The 21,097-nt window shown below is 49.4% G+C and overlaps 1 protein-coding gene across 1 annotated transcript in view; it reads left to right on the forward strand.

Moving 5' to 3' along the window:
* The window catches only part of TACC2 (transforming acidic coiled-coil containing protein 2), a 201,023-nt gene that overhangs the window by 18,512 nt on the left and 161,414 nt on the right, over window positions 1-21,097 (forward strand). Inside the window, exons 2-3 of the mRNA XM_063607540.1 lie at window positions 13,636-18,897; window positions 19,422-19,535. Of these exons, the coding sequence (XP_063463610.1) occupies window positions 13,820-18,897; window positions 19,422-19,535 (5,192 nt within the window). The 5' untranslated portion in view covers window positions 13,636-13,819. The remainder of the gene's footprint in view (window positions 1-13,635; window positions 18,898-19,421; window positions 19,536-21,097) is intronic.

The following is a 21,097-nucleotide window of genomic DNA, read 5'->3' on the forward strand; positions in this document are numbered from 1 at the left end:
CTTTCAGGTGTTCTGTACCTTACCTTAGGGGGTTTCCACACCTGCACATGCCGATCAGTACTTTGCCCGTCTCTGGGGTTCTCTCCGTTCAGTCCTCCCCTCTCTAGTATTCTACCCTGGGAACTGCAGCTGCCTCGGTCTCCCCAGATACACAGCTTCATCTCAAGTCAGGGTGACTGTTGGGCTCCACCTGGAACCCCCTTCTCTGTGCTGCTTTCTCCAGACCTTCAGTGGGGGCAACAGCAAGGCTTACCTCACCTCATTGTTTATTTTATTTTATTTTATTTTTTTTGAGACGGAGTCTCGCTCTGTCGCCCAGCCTGGAGTGCAGTGGCGCCATCTCGGCTCACTACAATCTTCACCTCCCAGATTCACACCATTCTCCTGCCTCAGCCTCCCAAGTAGCTGGGACTACAGGTGCCCACCACCACGCCCGGCTAATTTTTTATATTTTTTAGTAGAGATGGGGTTTCACCATGTTAGCCAGGATGGTCTTGATCTCCTGACCTCATGATCCACCTGCCTTGGCCTCCCAAAGTGCTGGGATTACAGGTGTGAGCCACTGCGCCTGGCCCCCATTGTTTTCTTCTATTTCCAGGATTCCTGCTCCTCCTTTCCTCTGTCTTCCTTAGCAGCTAATCCTCCATTAGCCCAACCCTTCTTGTAGTTAATAATTCCTCATATGACGTTTTCCAACCTAGGCTCTCTGAAAACATTGAAAAGCCACCATATCAAGTTGCTTTCTTGGGTTTTAAATGGGAATGCAGCAAAACACCTGGCATTTATTTTGGAAGAGGTGGGGAGACCCTTCTAGAAAAAAAGAATAAGAGACAAGATGCCACGGGCAAAGTTGTTTCTCTTCTCCCTTCAAGAGCTCCTTGTATCACCGACACTTGCAGTCTCCCCTGTGTCTTGCTGTGACCTCAAATGCCAACTTTGACAGTGGTTAATCTTCCCAAACTCGTCTCTGCAGCTGTGTTAATGCTGGGAAGGAAGCTGGATGATCTTTATGTCTTTGACATTGAGCCAGCTTGGCGCCCAGTAATGTTGACTCATCCACTTTTTCCCCCCGTTTAGATTAATGGGATTACAGAGAGACGATCTCAACAAAATAGACTGGCAACCAGGATTTATTCTAAAAAGAAACCCTTCATCACATTTTTGAGCTCAGGACATAAGAGCTCAGTCTGAGACAGGTAACACCGGTAACATCTTATGCGTCAGAGAATGCCCCAAATTCTCTGAAAGACTTTCAGTCATCAAGAGACATTTCCACTATGTTCCCTGTTTTGTACAATGTTTACTGTGGCAGGAAAATGATTTTAATTAATGCTAGGAGTCTTATCAAGAAGGGATATAGACTGGGCATGGTGGCTCATGCCTATAATCCTAGCAGTTTGGGAGACTGAGGTGGGCTGATTGCTTGAGCTCAGGAGTTTGAGACCAGCCTGGGAAACATGGCAAAATCCTGTCTCTACAAAGCATAAGAAAATTAGCCAGGTTTGGGCCAGGCACGGTGGCTGACGCCTGTAATCCCAGCATTTTGGAGGCTAAGGCGGGCAGATCACCTGAGGTCGGGAGTTGGAGACCAGCCTGACCAACATGGAGAAACCCCGTTTCTACTAAAAATACAAAATTAGCTGGGCGTGTTGGCACATGCCTGTAATCCCAGCTACTTGGGAGGCTGAGGCAGGAGAATCACTTGAACCCGGGAGGTAGAGGTTGCGGTGAGCTGAGATCTCGCCATTGCACTCCAGCCTGGGCAAGAAGAGCAAACTTCTGTCTCAAAAAAAAAAAAAAAAGAAAAAGAAATTAGCCAGGTGTGGTAATGCATGCCTGTAGCCCCAGCTACTCGGGAGGCTGAGGTGGGAGAATCACTTGAGCCTGGAGGCAGAGGTGGCAATGAGCTGAGATTGCGCCACTGTATTCCAGCCTGGGCAGCAGAGGAAGACCCTGTCTGGAAAAAAAAAAAAAGGGATATAACAAAAATACGTTTACCACTCTTTGTTGTTCAAAATATCCTCATGGTGTCAAAATAACATAAAAACACCACCAGAATCTAGCTATACAAGCAAAACTCTCATTTGCATTTTTCCATGAAGCACTAGCAAGGGCTTAACTTAAAATTAAGAAAATGTTTATACTCAGGTAAATATTCTACCAAATCCCTTGATTTGGGCTTATTCAAGTTTTAAAGATCTTTATTGTGATTAAAAACAGGTATTTTCTCTAATGGGATAGTAGTTTTATTTTTGGTATTTGATCATTAAGAAAAGTCTGAATGATCAGAAATTATTATATCAGAATGTTATTGGCATGACTTTATCTAGACACGTTTGAAGGACAACAGACAGATGTGAAAGCCAAGTTCATTCTGGCTATGGGGAGTACTGGTGTGCAACAACCCAGCAGTAGCCCCTTCCAGCAGCCAGTCTGGGAATCACAAAATGGGGTCATTCTGTTGACTTTTAGGACCGCAGGAGAGGGTTGCTGAAAAAAATTGGTTAAAAGATAGTTTTCGAATTTTCTTTGAAATTCAGTTGCCTGTCCCCATCCCCACACTATGCTGGATAATGGATTCTCAGGAATGGAGTGGCACCTGACCTTGAAGTCATACAGAAGCTCGTATGAGGCCAGGCACAGTGGCTCACTCCTGTAATCCCAGCACTTTGGGAGGCCGAGGCAGGTGGATCATCTGAGGTCAAGAGTTCGAGACCAGGCTGGCCAACATGGGAAAACCCTGTCTCTACTAAAAATACAAAAAAAAAAAAAAAAAAGTGACCTGGGCGTGGTGATGGGCACCTGTAATCCCAGCTACTCAGGAGGCTGAGGCACGAGAAATGCTTGAACCCAGAAGGTGGAGGTTGCAGTAAATCGAGATTGCGCCACTGCACTCCAGCCTGGGCAACAGAGTGAGACTCTGTCTCAAAAAAAAAAAAAGTTCATATGACTTATGTAGGATACTTTGGGGTTTAATCCACATCCGCATACACATGTTGATCTCCCCAGTAACTCTTTTTTTTTTTTTTTTTTTTTGAGATGGAGTCTCACTCTGTTGCTCAGGTTGGAGTGCAGTGGCGCAATCTCAGCTCACTGCAACCTCCTCCTCTCGGGTTCACACCATTCTCCTGCCTCAACCTTCCGAGTAGCTGGGACTACAGGCGCCTGCCACTATGCCTGGCTAATTTTTGTATTTTAGTTAACCAGGATGGTCTCAATCTCCTGACCTTGTGATCCGCTTGCCTTGGTCTCCCAAAGTGCTGGGATTACAGGCGTGAGCCACCGTGCCCAGCTCGTCAGTAACTCTTTAGAACCTACACATATTTTTCAGTCATCTATTGCCTGGATTGCTCAAGCATCACTTACTTGTTTTGTTTGTTTGTTTGTTTTCTATTGAAGAATGAGCACAGCGAAGATAAAACTGGGTTAAAAATACAAAGCCAAGTCTGGCTGTCCTGCCAAGGTCAGTGGGCTCCCAGGCTTCTGTGGGGAGGGTTGTTTGGACAAGTTAGGACCATGTGTGTGGAGTGGACACAGTGTGCTAGGGTTGCAAAGAAGTTTCTGAGGAGGTGTCTTTCTCTGTGAATTACTATGTTATCACTGTTAAGACATGGCAGTTTTTCTCTCCTATTAACATTAGAATTCTTTCTTCAGCATGGATCAGTTAGAATATAAATTCCTTTTCCAAAGTCTCTGGAATAGGTGATGCCTCCCACGGTGCAGGTGTCAACCTACGTGAGCAGTTGTCGTGCCAATACAACTGTCAGTTTAAAAATATGTATTTCTTCACTTATTTATGTATGCCATCATTCAGTCACTCATTCAACAGAGCGTAGACCCAGTGCTAGACTAAGACATAAAAATATAAATGAGGGCCGGGCGTGGCGGCTCACGCATAATCCCAGCACTTTGGGAGGCCAAGGAGGGCAGATCATGAGGTCAGGAGATGGAGACCATCCTGGCCAACATGGTGAAACCCTGACTCTACTAAAAATACAAAAAATTAGCCAGGCGTGGTGGCGCGGGCCTGTAGTCCCAGCTGCTAGGGAGGCTGAGGCAGGAGAATCGCTTGAACCCAGGAGGCGGAGCTTGCAGTGAGCCAAGATCACGCCATTGCACTCCAGCCTGGGTGACAGACTCTGTCTCAAAAAAAATATATATATATATATATATATATGTACACACACACACACATACATGAGATGAGCTCACTCTAACCTTGGAGGGATCCAAATCAAGAGGCCATGGCAGGTACTGAGAGAGTGTCTGTACACAGGGCCTGGGGAGTGGCATGCAGCCCCGGGAAGGGGAGCAGGGGGTCTCACCATGGAGACGGGGAAGGAGACATCCTACCTTGGGAAGGTTTGAGAACTCCGTGTGTTCAGAGACCTGATTTGGCTTTTGCTCTGAGACACAAAAGAGCAGTTCACATCTTCCTGGTTGACAAGCAGATCCCACCTGGGAGAGGTGAGAGGTGAGAGGTGAGAGGTGAGAGGTGAACAGTGTGTTTTGGAAACTATCCATGTCGTCCTCTCAAGGGCATCTGAAATGTCCTTACCAATTCTTCTTTTAATGTAAGGCTGTGCTTTCCACAGTGTGTTCTGTGGCCCATCATCCTACTAAAAGCTCTACTGAGAAAAAGGCAACGGAAGGTTTCCAAGAAACAAATTTGGGAAACAGTGTATATATATCTTCTTGTTGACTCACGAGGCACAATGGTTTCTCAAAGGCTCTGAGAAGTCCTGCGGTAGAAAAGCTTGTTTAACCGCACTTCACCTAGTGCTTCCCACATTCCTTGGACAGAGGAAGCTTCATTCTTTTTTTTTTATGTTTTTTGAGATAGGGTCTCGCTTTGTCAGCCGGGCTGGACTGCAGTGGCGCAATCTCGGCTCACTGCAAACTCCGCCTCCCGGGTTCACACCATTCTCCTGCCTCAGCCTCCCGAGTAGCTGGGACTACAGGCGCCCGCCACCATGCCCGGCTAATTTTTTTGTATGTTTTATAGAGACGGGGTTTCACCATGTTAGCCAGGATGGTCTGGATCTCCTGACCTTGTGATCTGCCCACCTCGGCCTCCCAAAGTGCTGGGATTACAGGCGTAAGTCACAGCACCCGGCATCTTTTTTTTTTTTTTTTTGAGACGGAGTATCGCTCTGTTGCCCAGGCTGGAATGCAGTGGCGTGATCTTGGCTCACAGCAACCTCTGCCTCCCAAGTTCAAGCGATTCTCCTGCCTCAGCCTCCTGAGTAGCTGGGACTACAGGTGCCTGCCAACATGCCCAGCTAATTTTTGTATTTTTAGTAGAGACGGAGTTTTACCATGTTAACCAGGCTGCCTTGAACTCCTGACCTCAGGTGATCCACCTGCCTCGGCCTCCCAAAGTGCTGAGATTATAGGTATGACCCACTGTGCCCGGCCTAGGAAGCTTCATTCTTACACACCTAGCAGTCATATATTAGAAGCACTGAGTTTGGTTTTTAAAAGCCCTTCATAGAGTTGTAAACTATGGAGGGCATTTCCTATGTAACTTTTGTTAGCCATTAATAATTGATGCAGAATGACCTATCAGAGTTGGCTCAGTCACTGAAGTTCTTGAGGGGACTGTTTCTTAAGCAGTCTTTTCAGCTTGGGATGGAAAAGGGAAAAAAGAGAAAGTTGGGAGTGGGTCAAATACGGGGAATAGAGTGCTGGAGAGAATTCTGACCATTCACAACCACACAGCACCTTGCCTACCAGACTTACGATTGATGGAGAGAAAAATATGCAAAGCCGAGGACAGGAATAAAGACAGTGAATTGACTAGGTGACTGCAGAAGCTTATCTGTGTCACTGTGAAGATCTGCGTGGTCCCTGAATTAACTGGTTTTATTCTGATTTCATGTCAGGTAGGACTGAAAACCTTCTGGAGTTTCATTTCCTTTCTTTGGGCATGGTCTCAGCCTTCCTTCTCGCGAAGAAGTCATTCGCACAACATATCCCATGGGCCAATTCAGATCTTGACAAGCCCTCAGAATGTGTGAGGAAATAGAGCACTTTGGACATCCTAAATGTTGGTGGGGTTTGGGGAGCTAATTAATCGCAACCCTTTCCACCAGACTCTAAATTATGAAATAGATGCCACAGTCAGAGAAAGATAAGAAAGTCAACAGTATAGGGCAACCCGCTCGGGTCCCTTTCCACGCTGTGGAAGCTTTGTTCTTTCACTCTTCACAATAAATCTTGCTGCCAAAAAAAAGAAAGAAAGAAAGTCAGCAGTATCAATGGCAAGGTTAGGCTGCAGGATGCCAAAACCGGAATCCTCGTACTTACCCCCGAACCACCCTTCCCCACCAAGTCCCAAGCTGCATCAGTGCAGATGCCATGAAGGATGGGGAAGGCTGGCCCCAGGGAGCTCGTCACGTGGCAAATAGCTGCGAGAGGAGAAGGGGCTGCATTGTGGTAGTTCATCTCAATGACCTCGAACACCTTAACCCCACCCATGGGGAAACTGGACTCACGGGGGCTGGCTCTCCCCATATCACCACTCGGAGAAATCTCCTCCAATGGACGTGACCATAAGGGGGCAAAGAATATGGCAGAAGCATCATATTTCACTGAGAACTCAGAAGTGTTGGGAAAGTCTCTAATTTGAGGGCCCAGGCAGGAATGTGGGGAGCTGGGGAATCACCTTTCAGTCCTCGAATCCTCTCATCTCCACCACAGCTGCTGCCTCTGTTAACATTTATTTGAGTTGGCAGTTCTCAGAGGCTAGTCAGTCTTAGTCTGTGTTCTGTTGCTTATCGCAGAATACCTATAACTGGAGCATTTATAAAGAAAAATAATTGATTTCTTTTTTTTATTGTTGAGACAGGGTCTTGCTCTGTTGCCCAAGGCTGGAGTGCAGTGGCATGATGTCAGCTCATGGCAGCCTCTGCCTCCTGGAGTCAAGCAATCCTCCTGCTTCAGCCTCCCAAGTAGCTGGGATTACAGGCGCCTGCCACCACAATTTTTGTATTTTTTTATTTTTAGTAGAGACTGGGTTTCACCATGTTGGCCAGGCTGGTCTTGAACTCCTGATCTCAGGTGGTCCGCCCACCTCGGCCTCCCAAAGCGGTGAGCCACTGCACCTAGCATTGATTTCTTACAGTTATGGAGGCTGAGAAGTCCAAGGGCAAGGGGCAAGGGGCTGCTCCTGGTGAGGGCCTTCTTGCTGGTGGGGCTTCTGTAGAGTTATGAGGTGGCGCAGGACATCACTGGTAAAAGAAATGAGCATACTAGCTCAAGTCTCCCTTCCTCTTTGCATAAAGCCACCATGATAACCCAGTAATCCATGAATGGATTAACCTATTCCTGAGGGCAGGGCCTTCACAACCCAATCACCTTCACCTCTTAAAGGCCCCCACCTTTCAACATGATTAAGTTTGGGGATTAAGTTTCAGCGGGAGTTTGAAGGGGAAAACATTCATTCAATCCATTGCACTAACCCACTGGCTTTCATTCTACCCCGGCTTTCCTTTTCCAGAAGGCACACCGGAATGCAACGAGTAACAGTGATGATGTTATGTTAGGAAATCTTCTAATCTTTTGAATTATAGTAATTTATGAAAATAACAAATCATTCACAGGCTTTAGTGCTTTATAATTAGTCACAAATTACTTGCAGTGCATGCTCTGACACATTAGACCTACCAGTGAGCGTAGAGGTGTGTGATTGAGAAGTGCTGCCTTAACTTTGTTTCACAGAAGTATTAAAAAAAAAAGTACTTTGCCTTTTCTGGGCCTCAGTTTCCTCATTTGTAAAATGAGGGGTTTGGACTAATGAATTACTGGAACGCTATGCTTGATGGAAGAAAAGAATGTTCATGATCTGGGCCGGGTGCGGTGGCTCATGTCTATAATCCCAGCACTTTAGGAGGCTAAGGCGGATGGATCACTTGAGCTCAGGAGTTCGAGACCAGCCTGGCCAACATAACAAAACCCTATCTCTACTAAAAATATGAAAATTAGCTGGGCGTGGTGGCAAAGGCCTGTAATCCCAGCCACTTGGGAGGCTGAGACACGAGAATTGCCTGAACCCAGGAGGCGGAGGTTGCAGTGAGCAGAGATTGCACCACTGCACTCCAGCCTGGGTGACAGAGTGAGACTCTGTCTCAAAAAAAAAAAAAAAAAAAAAAAAGAATGTTCATAATCTTCTAGTGAAACAACCACGATTTGGGTGCATCTCTGTATATTTAGTATCCTTGATTTGGGTTCAGTTGTTTCTGTCCATCCTTCTAGCCATCCATCCTTGCACTCACTCGTACATTCATATATCAACAACATTTTATTGTTTGTTATATGCCAGGCACCAGGGATATGATATTGAAAGGAGACTAGGGCCTGGCCTCCATTACACTCCAATAGGGAAAACAGTCACCAACCATAGTGATGGGAACCATGACTAGTGCTAGGTGGGCCTGTGAAAGAAACTGATCTGGGAGCCCAGGCCAGGGAGGCTACCCTGAGAAGCGAAGAGTGGAGCTGCAACCTGGTGGGGAGCAGAGGGCTGCAGGCTCCAGGCAGATGCATGGCTGGGGAGCTTCATGCGGAATGAGGCAGGAAAGGGCGGTTGGGGCCACAACTGAGAGCAAAGCGAAGCCACAGTGGGGTGACAGGAGCAGACTTTGATTTCTAAGCTGTTGGTCTGGCCACAGCTGGCAGAACAGAATGAAGGGGGCCAGAGAGGATGGGAGAAGGGAATGCTGCACTTGTTCGATGAGAGGCTGGTGCAGGCAGCCAGTACAAGGCAACGGGAGGCAGCGCCACAGGGCTCAATCTTGCTTTGCGTCACCGGCTCTTTGACCCTGGGTCCTGTCTTGAACTTCTTCGGGAAAATGTCCTTGTGTATACAATGGGGCCACCCCTCTACCAGGCTGTTGTGTGGATTAAGTGCAATTGTAACTGAAAAGTGCCCAGGCCAGGCTCAGTGGCTCACTCCTGTAATCCCAACACTTTGGGAGGCCGAGGCGGGCAGATCACCTGAGGTCAGGAGTTAGAGACCAGCCTGGCCAATATGGTGAAATCCCATCTCTACTAAAAATACAAAAATTAGCCGGGCGTGGTGGTGCACGCCTGTAGTCCAGGCCACTCGGGAGACTGAGGCAGGAGAATTGCTTGAACTCAGGAGGTGGAGGTTGCAGTAAGCTGAGATTGTGCCACTGCACTCCAGCCTGGGCGACAGAGCGAGACTCCATCTCCAAAAAAAAAAAAAAAAAGTGCCCAGAGGGTCTGGCCTGAGTCAGTGTTTAGTACATGGCAACTCTCCATCTTTACAGTTTTGCTTTATGGTTTTGCCGGCTCCTGAAAACCTGGTCGTGCAAGGGCCATGTTTGTGTTTTCTGTAGCTGGCCTCCTTCCTCCCTTTAAGCATTGCATGTGTGTGTGTGTTTCCAGAACTATGCATTTAAGAACCCATCTGCATCCCCATCATCTGCTCAGACCTTGGTTGTGGCAGATGACCTCCTGCCAGCCCCTGCCCATGCTTCTCCCTTCATTGTGCTGTGGACATCTGGTCTGTGATGGAGGCTCTAGTCCCTGGGCCCTCCCTGACCTCCACACAGAGGCAGTGCCCCCTGAGGGTGAAAGGCTTCCATTCGGGGTGCTGGCCTGTGGATTCTGAGCAGAGCCTCTATCCCACACATTTCAACTCAATCTCAAAGCGTAAAAGGATATTATATAAGCTTCAGTTAATGCACAGTCCTCAACAGATCAGTTCTTAGAATTTTTCCTGCCCTTAGGCAGATCTGCTCCTGGTGAGCAGCTTTAATCTGGCTTTAAAAGTTACTTCTGATGGATAATCAAAGAGATTGCTGGTGCCCAGCTTATGCTAAATAAACCAATGTCTGGGTTCTTATTTGGGAGGAGTTGTTGTGTGTCCCATACTCCATGGAAAGTTTGTTCCTGGTTGCTTTCTGATAAGACCGCACAAGTTTACAAGATGCCAAAATAGAATTTATCATCTTGTTCCAGATGGTAACGACTTCAGCCAGCCTGAAGGGAAGCCACATTCTTTCCTAAGTTGGCAGTTCCTGTCAGAGGCGTGGACAAGAAAGTGGCTTCGTTTATTTCCAGCTTGATAAAGCCGACATAAATAGGAGCACTTCATTTCTGAATTACATACCATTACTCTTATCACATATTAAACTGTTTGACTTCAGTTAATGGGTGGGACATAATGAAATATAAAGTGCTTGTTACAAGGAAAATTGCCAGGTCCAGATGCTGAGCAGCGAAGGGAGGGGGAGGAGGCATCGGGTTTCGTTCTGGACCTGGTGCTTTCCAGAAAGCCAGGCCAAGACACTTTATCCAAACCCCAAGTAGTTTTCCAGATGTCAGCCCGCTCGAGCCAGGGCTCTCCATGGGCCCATCTGTCTTCCGTGACCATTTGTGAATCGGAGGGTTTTATATAATTTACCCTCTGAGTTTTCTCTTTTTTGGCCTACTCAGCTCTGCTTTTGGGTCAGAAAATGCAAATCTGGTTGAGACAGTAGCCAGCTCTCTTTTGGGTCCTCAGGCACCATTCCCATGACCTATGTGCAGGAACAGGCGTTAGATAAAGATGAGTGCAGGGGTGTGCTGTGTACATGCCTCCTTCAGGGATGTCAAATGACGCCGCATGTACTTCAGAGGTGAGGAGCAGGACAGAGAGGCTGGAATGGGGCTGGGGGAAGAGGCTCTTGCCTTCCTTGGAAGTTTTTATTTATTCTGCATAGCAGGGTGAATAAGAAGATTGTGTCCAGTGGAATCAGATGTCCACGTTGAGATCCATGCTTAGCCTCTGTTCTCCAGGGTTCTCATCTGCAAATGGCATGGGTGGTACCCACCTTGCACAGCTGTTGGCAGGGCTAAATGAGATAATCCACACAAAGCACTGAGGCCTAGTGAATTTCATCTGTTATTATTTTCCCAGCTTTTTGTTTTGGAAAAATTGAAACCTCAAAAATGTTGAAAGGATGGGACAGTAAATACCCACCTGTCTATGGTATTAGTCCGCTCAGGCTGCCATAAGAAAACACCACAACTTGAGTGACTTAAAATACATAAATGTATTTTCTCCTGGTTCTGGAGGCTGGAAGTCCTGGTCAGGGTGCTGGTGGAGTTGGTTTCTGGTGAGGCCTTTCTTCCCAGCTTGCAGAAGACACCTGCTCTTTGTGTTCTCACATAGCTTTTCCTTTGTGTATCTGCATTCCTGGTATCTCTTCCTTTCCTTTTTTTTTTTTTGTTTTGAGACAGAGTCTCACTCTGTTGCCCAGGCTGGAGTGCAGTGACATGTTCTCAGCTCACTGCAGCCTCAACCTCCGGCACTCAAGTGATCCTCCCACGTCAGCCTCCTGAGTAGCTGGGACTACAGGTGTGCACCACCATGCCCAGTTGATTTTTATATTTCTTTTTAGAGATGGAGTTTCGCCATGTTGCCCAGGCTGGTCTTGAACTCCTGAGCTCAAGCAATCTGCCTGCCTCAGTCTCCCAAAATGTTGGGATTACAGGTGTGAGCCACGCACCCGGCCTCTTCCTCTTCTTATAAAGAACACCAGTCCTATCAGATTAGGGCCTCACTACTATAACTTCACTTAATCCCAACTGCCTCCTAAAAGTGCCTGTCTCCAAATACAGTCACATTGGGGGTTAGGGCTTCAACATATGGATTTGAGGGGGGCACAGTTCAGTTCATAGCACGTATTTTAAAAATTTAACAATAATGCACTCCACCACCTCAGTGTATGCATCCCTCATGTATGAATGCATGTGCACTGCCTGGTGTGGAAAACTGGAATTTTGGTAGTAGACATTGAGAGGAGAATCTTTCCACTAGCCCCCTCCAGAACGCTGTGGGCTTATGTGTGTGTGAATATGTGTGCATGTAACAAACAGTTACAAAAAGATTCCATAAATTTTCCTTTGATATTTCCCCTATAATAACTTTAAAGAAAATGGTAAAAGCTTTAGAAAAACCATACTTATGTTAACTTTGTCTTGAGGAATTTCTCTTGTTACTAGAATATATATGATCATAACAAGTATATAGAATCACAATTATGTAAAAATAACAAGAATTGTACCCCCAAACAATTGTGTAGGAAAAATCAGGAAATTCACTAGAACTCTGAAAGTGGCAAGCATGTAGCAGTATTTTTTCTGATTTTTTTCCCTACGTTTTCCAAACTTTGTGTTGGCCACACATTATTTTTAAAATTAAAAAATGCACAGCATTGACTAGGCGTGGTGGCTCACGCCTGTAATCCCAGCACTTTGGGAGGCTGAGGCGGGCAGATCACGAGGTCAGGAGATCGAGACCATCCTGGCTAACATGGTGAAACCCCATTTCTACTAAAACTACAAAAAAAAAAAATTAGCTGGGCGTGGTGGCGGGCATCTGCAGTCCCAGCTACTCTGGAGGCTGAGGCAGGAGAATGGCGTGAACCCAGGAGGCAGAGCTTGCAGTGAGCCGAGATCGCACCACTGCACTCCAGCCTGGGCGACAGAGTGAGACTCCGTCTCAAAAAAAAAAAAAAAAAAAAAAGCACAGCATTAAAACTGTGTAGAATTGAGCAACATAGTCCAAATACATCATGTAATAAGCCATTTTATAATAACTGGATAGTTAGTTATCCGTAGCAAGTTCAAAATTCAGAGCCAAGTTCCCCCAAGTTCCCTGAGTGTTTCATTTTTTTTCGCCACACATTACCCAGATAAGTGTTCAAGTTAAGACAAATATGGGTATGAAGGTGATTCAGCTCCCAAGAGTTATACATAGGTCACGTGCCGAAATTCCATAGCCAAATATAAATGATTTTGGGGTTATGCCTGTCCCTGTCTCACCTGTTAAATGTGAAGAATCAAGTTAACTATTACCAGGAATCGCTCTTTATTTCAAAGCCTGGCTTTGCCAACTTGTGCTTTTTCCTGAACATCTAAGGATCCCCAGGGGTGCTGGAGACCTGCCTGTAATCTTCACAGGACTGGTTCAAATCCCCTATTATGATTTACTCTTATTAACAACTTTCTGAGTTGTCAGCACGGTGGCTCACGCCTATAATTCCAGCACTTTGGGAGGCTGAGGTGGGAAGATTGCTTGAGTTTGAGACCAGCCTGAGCAACATAGCAAGACCCCATCTCTACAAAAAATTTAAAAATTAGCTGGGTGTGGTGGTGCAAACCTGTGGTCCCAGCTACTTGGGAGGTTGAGGTGGGAGGATTGCTTGAGCCGAGGAGGCCGAAGCTGCAGTAAGCTATCATTGTGCCACTGCACCTCAGCCTGGGTGACAGGGCAAGACCCTGTCTCAAACAAACAAACAAAACCTTTTTGGGTTTCCCACATTTTATACTATTATAAATGAGTTGCCACATTTCTCTATTCACTGCTGACCAGCGTGGAAGGCCCACACTGAGTGTTTGAGATACCCTGCAGTGGTTTTTGGGGGAAACGAGGGCATGCATAATGGTTATGGGAGGGGTGCAGGGGGCTCTCACAGAGAGGAATGAGCTGCATGAGGATGCTGTGTCTGTGGTTAGGGCACTTGGTGCCCTTTTGTGGGGGTGGGTTGGGGGGTGACCTGCCTGCAGTGTGGCTCTGTCCTTGGCATCCATGATAACCAATGAAACATTAAATGTTTTCAGCATTGGCAGCATTGGGCTTGGAGGCTTCTGCACCGCTTCTGAGAGTTCTGCCAGCTTGGATCCATGCCTTGTGTCCCCAGAGGTGACTGAGCCAAGGAAGGACCCACAGGGAGCCAGGGGGCCAGAAGGTTCTTTGCTGCCCAGCCCACCACCGTCCCAGGAGCGAGAGCACCCCTCGTCCTCCATGCCCTTTGCCGAGTGTCCCCCGGAAGGTTGCTTGGCAAGTCCAGCAGCGGCACCTGAAGATGGTCCTCAGACTCAGTCTCCCAGGAGGGAACCTGCCCCAAATGCCCCAGGAGACATCGCGGCGGCATTTCCCGCTGAGAGGGACAGCTCTACTCCATACCAAGAGATTGCTGCCATCCCCAGTGCTGGAAGAGAGAGAGAGCCGAAGGAAGAAGGACAGAAGTCCTCCTTCTCCTCCTCCAGTGGCATCGACCAGTCACCTGGAATGTCGCCAGTACCCCTCAGAGAGCCAATGAAGGCACCGCTGTGTGGAGAGGGGGACCAGCCTGGTGGTTTTGAGTCCCAAGGGAAAGAGGCTGCAGGTGGCTTTCCCCCTGCAGAGTCCAGGCAGGGGGTGGCTTCTGTGCAAGTGGCCCCTGAGGCCCCTGCTGCAGCCCAGCAGGGCACAGAAAGCTCAGCGGTCTTGGAGAAGTCCCCCCTAAAACCCATGGCCCCGATCCCACAAGATCCAGCCCCAAGAGCCTCAGACAGAGAAAAAGGCCAAGGGGAGGCGCCGCCTCAGTATTTTACAGATGACTTGGAATTCCTCAGGGCCTGCCATCTCCCTAGGAGCAATTCAGGGGCTGCCCCAGAAGCAGAAGTGAATGCCGCTTCCCAGGAGAGCTGCCAGCAGCCAGTGGGAGCATATCTGCCGCACGCAGAGCTGCCCTGGGGCTTGCCAAGTCCTGCCCTGGTGCCAGAGGCTGGGGGCTCTGGGAAGGAGGCTCTGGACACCAGTGATGTTCAGGGTCACCCACAGACAGGGATGCGAGGAACCGAGCCCAATCAAGTTGTCTGTGTGGCAGCAGGCGGCCAGCCCGAAGGGGGTTTGCTTGTGAGCCCTGAACCTTCCCTGCTCACTCCGACTGAGGAAGCACATCCAGCTTCAAGCCTCGCTTCATTCCCAGCTGCTCAGATTCCTATTGCTGTAGAAGAACCCGGATCATCATCCAGGGAATCAGTTTCCAAGGCTGGGATGCCAGTTTCTGCAGATGCAGCCAAAGAGGTGGTGGATGCAGGGTTGGTAGGACTGGAGAGGCAGGTGTCAGATCTTGGAAGCAAGGGAGAGCATCCAGAAGGGGACCCTGGAGAGGTTCCTGCCCCATCACCCCAGGAGAGGGGAGAGCACTCGAACACGGAGCAAAGCCATGAGGTCCAACAAGGAGCACCACCCCCTCCTCTTCCCAAGGCACCAAGTGAAAGTGCCAGAGGGCCACTGGGGCCAACAGATGGAGCCAAGGCCCATGAAGATTCCACAAGCCCAGCCGTGGCCAAAGAAGGAAGCAGATCACCTGGTGACAGCCCTGGAGGAAAGGAGGAAGCCCCAGAGCCACCTGATGGTGGAGACCCGGGGAACCTGCAAGGAGAGGACTCTCAGGCTTTCAGCAGCAAGCGTGATCCAGAAGTAGGCAAAGATGAGCTTTCAAAGCCAAGCAGTGATGCAGAGAGCAGAGACCATCCCAGCTCACACTCAGCACGGCCACCCAGAAAGGGGGGTGCTGGGCACACGGACGGGCCCCACTCTCAGACAGCAGAGGCTGATGCATCTGGCCTACCACACAAGCTGGATGAGGAGGACCCCGTCCTGCCCCCTGTGCCAGATGGAGCTGGTGAGCCCACTGTTCCCGAAGGAGCCATCTGGGAGGGGTCAGGATTGCAGCCCAAATGTCCTGACACCCTTCAGAGCAGGGAAGGATTGGGAAGAATGGAGTCTTTCCTGACTTTAGAACCAGAGAAATCAGATTTTCCACCAACTCTTGTTGCAGAGGTTGTACCCAAAGCCCAGGAAGGTGAGAGCACATTGGAAATAAGGAAGATGGGCAGCTGTGATGGGGAGGGCTTGCTGACGTCCCCAGATCAACCCCGCGGGCCGGAGTGTGATGCGTCGAGACAGGAATTTCATGCTGGAGTGCCACATCCCCCGCCGGGGGAGAACTTGGCAGCAGACCTGGGGCTCACGGCACTCATCCTGGACCAAGATCAGCAGGGAATCCCATCCTGCCCGGGGGAAGGCTGGATAAGAGGAGCTGCATCTGAGTGGCCCCTACTATCTTCTGAGAAGCATCTCCAGCCATCCCAGGCACACCCAGAGGCATCCATCTTTGACGTGCTCAAGGAGCAGGCCCAGCCTGCTGAAAATGGGAAAGAGACTTCTCCAAGCCATCCAGGTTTTAAGGACCAGGGAGCAGATTCTTCCCAAATCCATGTACCTGTGGAACCTCAGGAAGATAACAACTTGCCCACTCATGGAGGACAGGAGCAGGCTTTGGGATCAGAACTTCAAAGTCAGCTCCCCAAAGGCACCCTGTCTGATACTCCAACTTCATCTCCCACTGACATGGTTTGGGAGAGTTCTCTGACAGAAGAGTCAGAATTGTCAGCACCAACGAGACAGAAGTTGCCTGCACTAGGGGAGAAGCGGCCAGAGGGAGCATGCGGTGATGGTCAGTCCTTGAGGATCTCGCCTCCAGCAGCAGATGTCTTAAAAGACTTTTCTCTTGCAGGGAACTTCAGCAGAAAGGAAACTTGCTGCACTGGGCAGGGGCCAAACAAGTCTCAACAGGCATTGGCTGATGCCTTGGAAGAAGGCAGCCAGCATGAAGAAGCATGTCAAAGGCATCCAGGAGCTTCTGAAGCAGCTGATGGTTGTTCCCCACTCTGGGGCTTGAGTAAGAGGGAGATGGCAAGTGGAAACACAGGGGAGGCCCCACCTTGTCAGCCTGACTCAGTAGCTCTCCTGGATGCAGTTCCCTGCCTGCCAGCCCTGGCGCCCGCCAGCCCCGGAGTCACACCCACCCAGGATGCCCCAGAGACAGAGGCATGTAATGAAACCCAGGAAGGCAGGCAGCAACCAGTGCCGGCCCCGCAGCAGAAAATGGAGTGCCAGGCCACTTCGGATGCAGAGGTCCCAAAGCTTCTTGCAAGTTTCCCATCAGCTGGGGAGCAAGGTGGTGAAGCCGGGGCTGCTGAGACTGGTGGCAGCGCTGGTGCAGGAGACCCAGGAAAGCAGCAGGCTCTGGAGAAACCTGGAGAAGCTACTTTGAGTTGTGGCCTCCTTCAGACTGAGCACTGCCTTACCTCCGGGGAGGAAGCTTCTACCTCTGCCCTACGTGAGTCCTGCCAAGCTGAGCACCCCATGGCCAGCTGCCAGGATGCCTTGCTGCCAGCCAGAGAGCTGAGTGGGATTCCCAGGAGCACCATGGATTTTTCTACACATCAGGCTGTCCCAGACCCAAAGGAGCTCCTGCTGTCTGGGCCACCAGAAGTGGCTGCTCCTGACACCCCTTACCTGCATGTCGACAGTGCTGCCCAGAAAGGAGCAGAAGACAGTGGAGTGAAAGCTGTTTCCTCTGCAGGCCCCAGAGCTCCTGGCGAAAGCCCCTGTCCTGTAGGGGAGCCCCCGCTTGCCTTGGAAAATGCTGCCTCCTTGAAGCTGTTTGCTGGCTCCCTCGCCCCCCTCTTGCAACCAGGAGCTGCAGGTGGGGAAATCTCTGCAGTGCAAGCCACCAGTGGTAGTCCCAAAGCCAGAACCACTGAGGGACCTGTGGACTCCATGCCATGCCTGGACCGGATGCCACTTCTGGCCGAGGGCAAGCAGGCAACAGGGGAAGAGAAAGCAGCAACAGCTCCAGGTGCAGGTGCCAAGGCCAGCGAGGAGGGCATGGCAGGTGATGCAGCAGGAGAGACAGAGGGCAGCATGGAGAGGATGGGAGAGCCTTCCCAGGACCCAAAGCAGGGCACATCAGGTGGTGTGGACACAAGCTCTGAGCAAATCGCCACCCTTACTGGCTTCCCAGACTTCAGGGAGCACATTGCCAAGATCTTCGAGAAGCCTGTGCTCGGAGCCCTGACCACACCTGGAGAAAAGGCAGGAGCTGGGAGGAGTGCAGTGGGTAAAGACCTCACCAGGCCATTGGGCCCAGAGAAGCTTCTAGATGGGCCTCCAGGAGTGGATGTCGCCCTTCTCCCTGCACCTCCTGCTCGACTCCAGGTGGAGAAGAAGCAACAGTTGGCTGGAGAGGCTGAGATTTCCCATCTGGCTCTGCAGGATCCAGCTTCAGACAAGCTTCTGGGTCCAGCAGGGCTGACCTGGGAGCAGAACTTGCCAGGTGCCAGTGTGGGGAAGGAGATGGCAGGTGTGCCACCCACACTGAGGGAAGACGAGAGGCCAGAGGGGCCTGGGGCAGCCTGGCCAGGCCTGGAAGGCCAGGCTTACTCACAGCTGGAGAGGAGCAGGCAGGAATTAGCTTCAGGTCTTCCTTCACCAGCAGCTACTCAGGAGCTCCCTGTGGAGAGAGCTGCTGCCTTCCAGGTGGCTCCCCATAGCCATGGAGAAGAGGCCGTGGCCCAAGACAGAATTCCTTCTGGAAAGCAGCACCAGGAAACATCTGCCTGCGACAGTCCACATGGAGAAGATGGTCCCGGGGACTTTGCTCACACAGGGGTTCCAGGACATGTGCCAAGGTCCACCTGTGCCCCTTCTCCCCAGAGGGAGGTTTTGACTGTGCCTGAGGCCAACAGTGAGCCCTGGACCCTTGACATGCTTGGGGGTGAAAGGAGACCCGGAGTCACTGCTGGCATCTTGGAATATCGAAATGCCCTGGGCAACCAGAGCACCCCTGCACCACCAACTGGAGAAGTGGCAGACACTCCCCTGGAGCCTGGCAAGGTGGCAGGCGCTGCTGGGGAAGCAGAGGGTGACATCACCCTGAGCACAGCTGAGACACAGGCATGTGCGTCCGGTGATCTGCCTGAAGCAGGTACTACGAGGACATTCTCCGTTGTGGCAGGTGACTTGGCGCTGCCAGGAAGCTGTCAGGACCCAGCCTGCTCTGACAAGGCTCCGGGGATGGAGGGTACAGCTGCCCTTCATGGGGACAGCCCAGCCAGGCCCCAGCAGGCTAAGGAGCAGCCAGGGCCTGAGCACCCCATTCCAGCTGGGGATGGGAAGGTGTGCGTCTCCTCACCTCCAGAGCCTGACGAAACTCGCGACCCGAAGCTGCAACATTTGGCTCCAGAAGAGCTCCACACTGACAGGTACTTAAATGAAAAAATTCCCACGGGAATGTGTGGTCAGTTTCAAAGGTGATTCCCAGCCTGATTTTTAGAAGTCAGTCGCATAGGTGAGTGGTTTTCTAAAAGCCGAGTTTTCCATATCTAATCGCTAAATGAACCTGCTTACCCCCTCTGGATGTCCTGAGGCTCTGAAAAATGTGAGAACCATGGTTGGAGGCTGGGAGCTGTTGACTATGTTCCTTTTCTTGTGTTCCTTAATTCATCTAACTTAAACCACTGGAAAAGTATCAACTGTTTACTGGCTGGCTGTGTACTATTAAGTGATAGGTTATAGTCAGTCATATATTTTTCTGGAGTCCAGATACATCTGCTTTTGAATCTGGATTTATTTAGGCAGGGGGCCCTTTTTCCTAGGGATTTTTTTTTTTTTTTTTGTAGTAGCCACTTAAAAGTTTAATTGAGAAATCTGCTTTTTCAATAAGACATGAGGAGAAATGCCTTACTATCTACATTATCCTATCAATTGCTTTCTTTTATTATCCCAGAGAGAGCCCCAGGCCTGGCCCATCCATGTTACCTTCGGTTCCTAAGAAGGATGCTCCAAGAGTCATGGATAAAGTCACTTCAGATGAGACCAGAGGTGCGGAAGGAACAGAAAGGTCAGCGAAAGATATTGGTCTTTGGAAGGCCGTGATGCCTTCCTTAGATACAGACGCACTGGATGTTTTGGAAAGGAGAGTAGTCCTTATACAGCATGAGTTCCTACATAAGAAAGAAGCAAATGGCCATTCCCGTTTTATGTACAGGTACAGCAGTACCTGGGATGACTAAAAGCTCCATTGTTGGAAAAGGGATTGAATGAGTTGCTTTCATACTTGAGTTTATTACCTTAAATTTAAAAAGTCAGTCTGGGTGCGGTGGCTCATGCCTGTAATCCCAACACTTTGGGAGGCCGAGGCAGGAAGATCACTTGAGCCCAGGAGTTTGAGACCAGCCACATGGTAAAACCCCATCTTTAGAAAAAATACAAAGATTAGCCGGGCACAGTGGCACGTGTCTGTAGTCCCAGTTACTTGGGAGTCTGAGTTGGGAGGATCGATCGTTTGAGCCCAGGAGGTGAAGGTTGCAGTGAGCCATGTTTGTGCCACTGCACTCCACCCTGGGTGACAGAGACCCTGTCTCAAAAAAAGAAAATAATCTTTATTGAGATGCAGTTCATATACCACATAATTCACTCATACAATTCAGTGGCTTGTAGTATATTCACAGTGTGTAACCATGGCTACAATCAATTTCAGGTTATTTTCATCCCCACAGAAAGAAACCCTACAGCCCCTAGATATCATATCCCAGCCCCCACACCCGCTGCATCATCCCTAGGCACCCATTCATCTAGTTCATTACATCTTGATGCAAATGGGTTCAATGCTGATTTAGTCTCCGAAGCAGGAATGGCTCACCAACAGTGGTCACACTCCAGGAGATCTCGAGATTCAAGGAGGGTAAATGTAACCATGAACAGTGACCTTCACACTTGCAGTGTGCCTGCCTGTTCTTTTCTACATGAAATGCCACCTAGTGTTGTGCAGAAGCTGCTGCTCAAGGTCTCATCCTTTTGGGGAAATGGTGATATTGTGCACGTACACAGACACACAGTGAACAAGCTTTCCGCCTCCCTAGGCCTTTGGCTGTTCTGGTGCTGTGTGTGCACACACATATACATGCATACAACACTTGTGTGTATGAGTAGGGTGGAATCAGACTTTAAATTAGTACCTGTGTACCCTACCAAACAGCTGCAGGCATTTTATAAATGATCTGATTCATATTTTGCACATTCAGAAAGAATGCACGATCACCTGTTTTTCGAGTCTGAACACTTCCACTGACACCCAGCTGCCTCTGCTGCCTGGCAGTAGTGACTCCCATAGCTCTGGGCCAATGTGGATGTGGGCGTGTGCTGGCCAAACAGATGCAAGTTTAATCTGCATTTGACACCCTTTTCTGCTACTGACTTAGGATACAATTTCCTGCAGCCTTTGCTGTTATGTATTTTTTATATTCCCAGTTAAGGGGCAGGAGAAATATCTGTCTAGCTTGGAAAAGTCTTCCCCACCCCAAAAATGACCATATCAGTGCCTTCTTTTTCAGAGTCCTTAGACATGTTAGCACCTTCTTGGAGAACGCAGGGTCAGACCTATAGTAGTACAATAAATATTTC

The sequence above is a fragment of the Pan paniscus genome, chromosome 8 (genome assembly GCF_029289425.2).
Source record: "Pan paniscus chromosome 8, NHGRI_mPanPan1-v2.0_pri, whole genome shotgun sequence".
NCBI lineage: Eukaryota > Metazoa > Chordata > Mammalia > Primates > Hominidae > Pan > Pan paniscus.